This window comes from Halyomorpha halys, unplaced genomic scaffold, assembly GCF_000696795.3.
Source record: "Halyomorpha halys isolate HHAL.00 unplaced genomic scaffold, Hhal_1.1 Scaffold809.1, whole genome shotgun sequence".
Taxonomy (NCBI): domain Eukaryota; kingdom Metazoa; phylum Arthropoda; class Insecta; order Hemiptera; family Pentatomidae; genus Halyomorpha; species Halyomorpha halys.
This window is the reverse complement of record NW_027107058.1, coordinates 563,230-573,387: the sequence shown is the minus strand read 5'-3', so window position 1 is coordinate 573,387 and position 10,158 is coordinate 563,230. Positions and strand designations below refer to the sequence as shown.

Here is a 10,158-nt window from a genome sequence, read left to right as displayed (position 1 = left end):
AGAGAGAGAGAGAGAGAGAGAGAGAGAGAGAGAGAGAGAGAGTTTTGGTATTTGAAAAAAATATATATTAAATCGAGCATACTTTGTTTTATTATTCTCGGCTTAAGTATTGTTATAAAATTATAGTTGTCTCATAAGGTTGAAGGCAACAAAAAATGTTTTTTTGCATACTCAAAAAATTTACACCGATTGCCTGTTTTACTCACTTTTTTATGTTGCAGGATTTATTTATTTTTTTAAAAAAAAGAGCCTGTTCTACTCGATATTAGCATACGCTTTAAACGTAGGATAAGTCCGGTGCTAATTTTGGACGTTCGGATATACATATTCACGCACTGGTATACATATTCCGTTTCATGTATTTTGTATGTATGTACTAATAATATTATTATTTTTTTTAGGAAGGGTGTGAAAAAAAAATGGGCGTTTGGGTTTAGGTCGGACTGAGAAGAATTATGTTATTTCTGGAGTTAAGATTTTGTGGCATAGATATGTAAAGTACATTGACCACTAATCACCAAGAGTGGCCTTTGAAAAAAAAGGAGTTTAATGGAGCAAACTTTGCTCTAGCATTCTTATTTTTGACCCGCGAGTATGCCAAAGGGATAACTTTCTGAACCTCCAGGGGGTTGGTATGGAAGAACTTGGGTGACGTCACTCGTCCTTTAGAGCATGTTAACTCCGGGGTTTCGAGAGGATTTGGAGTTATCCATGAATATACTATTGTAAACATTGGTGGAATATGTAAATGAAAATAAAACTATTTGATGGATTTTATGGATTTTATCCCCACCCTCTGATAGATCCTCGTATCCTAAACAACAATGTAATCACTTGACGTGTGGGACTTGGACGCCATTTGAACTCTGGCTAGCCCCTGTGGGTCTGGGTGTTCCCGATTGGCTCTTTCGGGTTCGATTTAGTGGTAACCCCAACTTCAGCTTACTTGGTAATACCCAACGGTCATCGATGACCGAGGTGTTGAACCCTCTTCCCAAACAACTAATCATCTTTGTTAGTCTCTGTGTGAAGCCATGAAATGAATATTTAATATCTCTATATTTATTATCTTTTAATTGATAAATTATTGGTAACTAATTTATAATTCGATATCACATTATTGAATATCGTACATAAAGTCGTTTATCACAAATATTTGTTTATTATAACGCGAGTATTTTAGCCAAAATATATATTTTCTATCATTAGGAATGTGCACGGTAATGTGCTATTAACCTAATTTAACTAATCCTTATGATGGCGAAAAGTTTAATTTAAGTGGTATATTAACACCTTGTTTTTTTTGTTATAGTTCCATTATAGTTGGTTACTTTGCACTATACTTTAGACTTTTTCTATTCTTCATTTTTTATCTACTTAATAGGAACCGGAATAATATGAAATTAATACCTCAGCTTCCTGATAGCATATGTGAAATAAAAACCCGTTATTTCTCAATATGTCATGTACTTAATTTATCCATTTGTTTAATTTTAATTGAGTTATCTAGCAATAAATGTGACATGGTTAGACTAAAAAAATATGGGGAGAAAAAATAAAATATTTAGTATTCAACTGTGCTTCATTATCCAATGAATTATAATTCCAATTATCAATTGGAAGGTATAGTTTTTCAGTCATGGTGAAAAGTATACAACACAAATGCAATCATAAAGGCCTAATGATACCCTATGTTATCCTTTTGTTTTGTTTTTTTGAGGTTAAGACCGTTTAGAAGTTTTTTTATGTTACATACCTTATGTATTTATATGCTCATATATTTATATTATCTGATTTCATTCCAAAATATATTTTAATATATATTATGGTATAGTTTTTTTTTTTTACCTAAGTACATGTATAGGAATAACAATTAAAATTTTCCAATCGAGAATCGAGTAGACGGTTCAACGCATTTAACACCCCAAGGCTGAATACTAAACAACTGGATCGGATTGTGCCCGTGCCGTCGCCAATGCATACCAATCAGTATCTTAACATTTCTCTTCGGCTGAATCTGCAAGCAAACATGTAGTTATTACACTAAGTTTTATCATTAACATAAAAATTGTTAGTAAATATCTAAAGATATCAATAAATAAAAATCCTACTTTGACTGGACTATCTGATCGAACAACCGTTCATATTTCTCTAATACCCTCTGTAATGCACATCATCCTGACAAATTCCATTCATATCAACACAAGATTATTAAAAGATTAATATCCACCATATGCACACACATTATTCACGAATATTAGTCGGTTTTAATAAGAGGTGTAGTAAGAAATCAAAACATGTTTGATTAGATCACCTCTTGCAATACAAAACTTTTATTAAAAAAAATAACAAGAACACTCTTCAAATATAAATTAAATATGTAAAGATAAAATTATTACATCTCTTAACTTAGCCCATTCTTTTGATATTAGTATCCATGGACTTACTCATCATAACATCCACAGGTTTTGGACAATAACTTCCGCGGCTTGGTCAACTTACTTGAGCTTCACCTGGACTGGAACAGAATAGAATCTATGGGTTCAGGAACGTTCCAGCACCTCCACGAACTGCGAGTGCTGTCCCTCCGCGGTAACAGGATCCACCAGCTGTCCCCGAGGCTCTTCCTCAAGCTGGCCAAGCTCAGGTTCCTGGATCTCAGTGACAACGACTTGGAACATTTGGATCCGGAAGTCTTCAAGGATGTACAGGTAAACAAAAACATTTAACTTCTAATATCACAACATATTTACTTAAGATTAAAATTTAATTAACTTCCTAACAGTAAAAAAAAAAACGAGTGCGTAAATACAATATCTAAATTGTATCCCAACACATATAATTTATAACTCAATTTTTTTAAAAGAATTCTTTAAGTCAAATTAATCATAAACATCATTCCCATTCTCCCTCTCCCAATTTCCAAATAAAGCTTCGCCTACACCACAAAATTTTGACCACCCTTTTTAGGGTAGGTGATATCTGAGCGAATAAAGTGCGGAAAATCCCACCTTATCCTGGTTAACACTCTGTGTTCTCTCGTTCTTATAAAGGTTTTGTTATAGCATAAAAAAAAAAAACATGTCTCAGTCTGTTTACGTACTTATTTCTAATGTCTCTGCGTTTTTGGTAAAAAAAAAACAACAACAAAACTTCACTCGGTCCTTGTTATTTTTGAAAGACCCGGTCACTAATACTTTGTTTATATTCTTCTGGCTAGACCCAATAGCTTTGACTTATAATAAATTGTCATAACTGAAACCCAATATCGACCATTTTTATTTATATAACAAAAACATGATGTAAGGAGATTACTTAATAATTATATTAAACGTATATAAGTAATTGACTAAAAGTGAATGGGAAGGAAATGATGCGTTCTAAAAGAAATATTGGAAAAATAATAAAAATTTATGGTTGAGACTTTGAAAGTTTATTAAATATTTATCTTATAATTTTATATAATTGGTTATCAAAGAAACAGTCTTGTTCAGGAGGAAGTTTTGTGAAGGGATATAGGATTCATCCTCAGCTGCCTGAATACAAAAGTTCCTCCAAAAAGACCGGGATAATGGTCATGTCTCTTTCTGTAGATCAGATAAAATTTATACAGAGAACCAAGAGGAAACTGGAATTAGTATAGATCAATACAACTAAAGAAGTGAAATACTAAGGAGTAATCCTAGATCAGAAACACAAGTAGAATTCCCAGAGCTTCTCTATAGACGTGTAAAAGTTTTTTTTTTTTTTAAAATGGGGAATCAAACCGAAATATCCGGAACGGTTACAAGGCCCATGACAAGCTACTCATCGGGAATTTGGTGGCAAAAAACTCACAAATAAAATTGGAAAAGGTACAAAGAATGGCGGTCTAGGTGTGACTGTAGCAATCAGAACATGCCCCACAGCAGCTATGGAGGCAATTCTGAACTTAACTCCACTACACATCTGGATACGAAAAGAAGCCATAATGAGTGCCTTAAGTATAGAACGTGATTGGAATTATAAACCAGGAAATTATCAAGAGCACTAAAAGATCCTAAATAAGATTAAGGATAAAGAATGGATGAGTTTACTAAGTGAACATTTACCCAAAAAACTTCAAAGCATGTATTCCAGACAATGAGATGTGGAGGAAGGGATGCCTTAAATTTGAGAAGGGCGCATTGGTATTGTATACTGATGGGCCAGTTAAAGAAGGAAAAGCAGGGGCTGGGGTTGTAGGACCAAATTTTAAAAGAACCCTAGCAATGGAAATATAGCCAACTGTCTTCCAAACTGAAATACCCGCAATAGAAATAGTGGCAATAGAAAACATTAAAAACAATCCAAAAGGAAAAAACATTTATATGTTAACTGTTTATAAAACTTTTTAAGTTTGCAAATGTAAATGAAGGAAAGAAGAGAAGTGGTTTGTAAAAGTTTAAATCAAAGAAAAAAAAATATATAGAAAAGGTTATATGGGAAAAGGAAATTAACCTGCATTTTTAAGATTTGATAAAAGAAAATGGCATAAATATGAAGATATCCTTGAGAATGGCTTGAGGGTCGAAACGTTGGTAAAGTTGAGAGAAAAAAAAAGGATCAAACTTTTTAAAATTAAGAATAACATAATTACATTACGCCTGAAATCTCTTATTGAATTACTAACACCTTAACGATAGCTAAAATTGTATTGCCATGTTTGTTGGTTAGGAGCGGATCGGAAGACCTGCTGCCTGATGGAAGGAAGGCAAATAGAAAAGCCCTCTGTGGGTAGACCATACTTGCATGTAGTTTTATAGTCCTATAGATGGGCTCGCGACTGCTCACTAGTGGGTTATAGAGTTAATCTATCAACTCTGAAGAATGGCTCTTGACGGACAAAACAAACAAAACATGGAATGAGAATACTCCTTCCCTAAGAGAAATAAGGAGATAATGAAAGAAAAGATATATATAATATAAAACGTTTCATTTCTGCCCAAGCGTGGAACATATCAAGAGGTATAAAAGGTACTCCTCTTAAATAGGTGCATTTGGTATAAGAGCTGCGATTAGGAAGGAACATACGAGAAACAGGAAGACAGAAAAAAATGAAAAGGTGAGCTGGGGTTAAATATCTTTGAGGTAATTTCTGAGCTAAGTTGGCTCAAGTAGTGCTTTTTGCTCATAAACCCCACCCCCATCCCCTCCTCTGCGGCTTTGGAAGATCCTTTCATATAAAACATACTCACCTTTTTCTCTCTCTCTCTCTCTCTCTCACTCTCTCTTTCTCCCTCTCTCCCTTAAACGTTGTATTTTTTGTTCTAAATGTTACTTAATATACCGACCCTTATTTTATGAAATGCTTGCTCGACCGTAATTTGAATAAAATAAATATATGTATATATTAAGGGGTATAAAGAAATACAAGGGTCCTCTTTAAAATCCCTTTTATTTACCTTTATTTCCTTTTGTCCCCGTCCGTTTTTTTGTCATTAAGAAACGGATGCATTAAGAATTTTATCTCTTTTCTTATTTGTGGTGAGCTTATTGGAACTTGTGGTGGAACCGAAAATATTTCTTTATTATGTTAATAATATTCAATAGTATAGTTTTATTGAATTATCTACTGAAAGATTATCTAGAATGAAATAACATATTTTTTTAGTAGAGCGTTATTAGGATATCGGTTTTGGATTTTTACAATGTGAGTACTTTTAAACTCACAAGTATTACATAATTATTTATTGTTTTTAGTAAAATTTAATTTGGAATGGTCACATAAGGTGATAAAGTTTAATTTATATTTTTTATAAACTTGAATACATTATTCTCAACACCAGATTCAGTACATCCAAGAGTGATATTCAGCCGGAGTTTCAGTATTTCCTTGAATCTTAAAAGGCTTCGCTGCAAAACAGGATATCTTGTAGATACTACAAGATGGTGTGTACAGTCCCTTTCAAAATAGGTGTGAGACACGGGTGTGTATTCGTTGCCGTGTAAACTAAACGAAGTACCACGAACGTGTCAAGACGATGATATCATAAAGTGTTGTTATTAAACTTCTAACATTCAACATGATACTGAATTATAACCTCTATGTTTGATATTTGCTTGGAGAGGCTAAATGACCATCGATATCTAGCAAAGACAACTTCTTGATGTCAGATTCTTCTCTCGGCAGTTTCCCAGATTTTGGGGCTATTATCAATTTTTTTCCCAATTTTGTCCTACTGCTTAGGGTACATGTTTTCTCCTTATTTAGTTGTTTTTTTCCCAACCTCCGTTTATAATGCTCATTCTACTGGGTCCTGCCTTGTGAGGAACTTTATAATTAGGATTTTGTATAACAAATCTGTAAACTAGAAGTTTCATTATCTACCAACATAACCTTAAGGCCCTGTTAATAATATGTTCAGTATCTTCATGGGATTGATTATTAGATTTAATTCCACGTTTGGTGTCAGAGACCACCGCATGTGTTCATATGAAATTATGGCTTTTAATTACAGTTGTTTATCGGGAATATTTTATAACCACTAGGGTGTTTCGTTCCTTATTCAATGTTGTTTTTTTTAAATCTCATAAATTGTGATAACTTCAGCACGTCTTTCCAATTTACCTAAAACTTGTTTAGAGTCATATACACTACACGAAATGACTCAGACAAACCGCAGAAGTAAAGTGAAATGTGAAATGAAATTTTATCTATCGGAAACCACATTTTCTTCGTTATAAAGATATACCATGTATTATTGATATGGAGTGGAATGAAGGAAAGTCAGACTTTCAACAGTAGTAGGATTTCGAAATTAATCTGAATATTATTGTGTGTCTTTTTGTACTTCATATCTGAAGTGAACGCGGGATTTCGACAGAACAAAAAACTGTTCTCAGGAAATTACTAATTTTTTTCTATGGAAATTCGTATTTGATAGTTTTGAGGCACCCAAAAACGAATACGACTTTGTTTTACTTGAAAAATATTTTAAAAAATTGGACTACTTTACTAAAATGAGTGTTTTGGATTTTCCAATTTATTACACCTTTGAACTCATATACTATCAGCAACCTTTTTTTCTCTTTTTTGCACAATTGAAAAATCGATTGGTAAATAATATCTTCAAAATTCACACAGAACATAAGTAGAAAACTATAATATACTGAATTGCTAATTATGGACAATATTTATTTCTCGGCTCCTACGACATGTTGGTTAGAGCTTTAATATTTGTCAACCTAGTATCACAAAAAAGTGGTAATCGGTTAATTTTAACTAATATATTTATATTAAAGAAGATTATTCCTTTTACTAATGAAATAAGTGAACATCTCCTGTTACGGTATAAATATATCATATCTCTATTTAAATTTAGAAAGCTGGGAGTGGGTAGCTCGTGAGTAAGGAACTGTGATACAAACTACAAAAACTTGGGTTCCAATTCGGCTGTGGCCGATATTAATTTTTGTGTCACTGTAGCCGTGAGCCATCTAAGGGCTCAACAGGCCTGAAGTTCAATAAGAATATATATCAGTAATGAGGATATATCTCGGTGAAAGTTTACATTTTTTCCAAGGCTATAACCACAAATCTGCGTTTTAAAGAAAATTTGAGATGGTAAGGTTCAAAACTGTGTTGAGTTGACGGAATGACTCTTTACCCCCAATAATCCATCCTGTCTCTTTTACCAAGCCTGGAGTATTCAAATGAATAAAGAATCAGTTTTATGTTTTTACGATCATTAGGATGCACTATTAGTAAATATATTTAGTCTTTTGTTATAAGATACATTTAAATTTGGGGAGGGATGAGGGAAATTAATTTCCTTTGCAATTAAAAACTATTCTTAGAACAAAAAAAAAACAGAACCAAGACCACCATGGGAAAAAATCAACATCTAGCCGATTCATAGCTTTAATACTCTGATCGGCCACCAATATTCAGTGTATTTAGTTTTATAGGTATTAGAATGATACTATATAACTAGGTAACCATTCTCAATGATTTTATTAACAACTTTTCTTTCATTCTTTTTCTTTCAGGAATTGCGGACATTCTCTTGTAGACGTTGCAACCTGAGAAACATGAACCCTCACATCTACAGCCTCCTCTCCAACCTGGCCCATCTTGACCTGGGTGAGAACCAATTCAAGTATCTGGATCGTGAGGAGTTCAGGGACCTCAAGAAGCTAATGTCCCTAAGGCTGGACGGCAACCACTTCCCAGTCGTACTGGAAGGAACATTCACCTCGCAAGGGCGCCTACAGTACCTCAACCTCGCGCGGAGCCAGATTGCCAAAGTAACCAACCACGCCTTCGATAACCTCACCTCATTGCTAGAACTGGACCTCAGCTACAACAAGTTAGACCGCCTGGAACCAATAACCTTCCAGCCGCTAGCACCAAATCTAAGGTCATTGTTGGTTTCTGGCAACAACATTAAGGTGGATGATTTCCTTTACGTTCTTCAGGTAACGACAAGGCTGAAGGACCTCTCAATGGCTGACCTTGACGTGAAACATGGACTTCCTCTAGGATTATTAGCTCAAGTGGATACACTCAAACACTTGAATCTCTCAGGCAATGGTTTAAACAGATTCCCGTTCCAAATCCTTACTCCAGTTCCTGGGATGACCACTCTAGACTTGTCCAGGAACAATCTACATTCTTTAGACGAAGGATCGGTAGCAAAGATGGAGTTCATTCCTAATGTTTATCTTAACGACAACCCCTGGGCCTGTGACCTCTGTCATATCCTACCCATGTTGAAGTCAAATGCCAGTTGGAAAGCATCAGCAATCTGCTCCCTGCCCGGCCAGTTAAGTGGACGCTCCATCGCAACTCTTACTGCCGAACAGCTAAGTCTCTGCGGAAGCGGTTTGGACTACAAGGAAGAAGGGTTTGCTGGTCTTGCCCTTACCCACAAGACTCAGCTCGGCCTGATCGCGGCCGGGTCTGCTGTAGCGTTGCTGGTGATCACAATGGCCGCAGTTGTCGCCGGACTACTATACAACAAGAACCACACCGCCTACTACTATACTAACGAGCAGAAGAGAAAAGCTGCCAAAGATATCTGTAATGGTTTCAACGCTGAGAAGAAGGTGTCCATCGCTACCATTGACGAGATTACAAAGGATCCGGAACTTGAAGTGCTAGCAGAGACCTCCTGAGGGTCGGCCCAAGTTCTGGCTCAGGTCACGGTCGAGTCAGACCAGAACTGCTGCCAGAACTGGGTTGTGTTGTAGTTGCGGTTCCGCACAGTAAAAACCTAAACAGTACCGTTAAGGAACTAATTAAAAGACTTACATGTGATAGTTTAAGCGGTCTCTTCAGAATTTCCAAATTAATCCATAATTTGTTCGTTCTTAAAGTTATAGCTTTAGAGTATAAAGTTAATTTACTACTAGAATTTTGAGAGTTTATTGGTTATCAACTACCAATAAACTCTCAAAATTCTAGTATGAAAGCATCTTTCCACTTATGTTTAAAAGCGAACATTATGATTTAATATTTTTTAGGTCAAAAACATAATAAATAATACCATAGATGTTAATTATAAATGCTTTGATTATTAAAAAATCGAATATTCTGCGTTTTTTATATGATGATAATAGATAACCGTTTATAACTGTATTCTTGGACTTTTCCATCTCATAATTTTTGTTTTAGCACTATTATTGAACATGCAAAGAAAAAGTAGTTAAAAATAACAACAATTTTTAATGTTTCTCTTATTTTTTCTTTATGAATAAGTTTTCATAATAATGTAAAAATTTCCTTTTAATGATAAGTCTAATACAGAAGTCTTATTGTTCTAATCATTCTTATACAGATTTGCAATTTGTAAAATACTTTATGATGATATAATACATGTTGTAAATAAACATTGGAATGATAATAATTACTAATGTACTTGGTAGTTGTAATTTTTTATTTTTATAATCATTAGTTATGTTATGAATTTTTATTATAATAAAAATAATTTATTCTTATCTTATAATTTATTATAACTTTTTCTCTATTAGTGTTTTGGAATATTTTCTATGTATGATTGAGTAATCTTATCTTAGACAGGTTTTTTTTATATTGATCATTAGATTTAATCAATAATGGGGACCATCATTTAATACTTTTAAGATATTAAATTTAGATCACTGATAAGGATGTAAACAATTTAATAAGTTAACTTA

General features: G+C 34.0%; 1 protein-coding gene across 1 annotated transcript in view; it reads left to right on the top strand.

Annotated features, from left to right (window-relative positions):
* LOC106686332 (leucine-rich repeat-containing protein 15) overlaps positions 1 to 9,498 on the top strand; it is a 37,429-nt gene extending 27,931 nt beyond the window's left edge. The window contains exons 3-4 of the mRNA XM_067045410.1: positions 2,466 to 2,711; positions 8,011 to 9,498. Coding sequence (XP_066901511.1) covers positions 2,466 to 2,711; positions 8,011 to 9,138 — 1,374 coding nt within the window. The 3' untranslated portion in view covers positions 9,139 to 9,498. The remainder of the gene's footprint in view (positions 1 to 2,465; positions 2,712 to 8,010) is intronic.
* Positions 9,499 to 10,158: the final 660 nt, after the last annotated feature.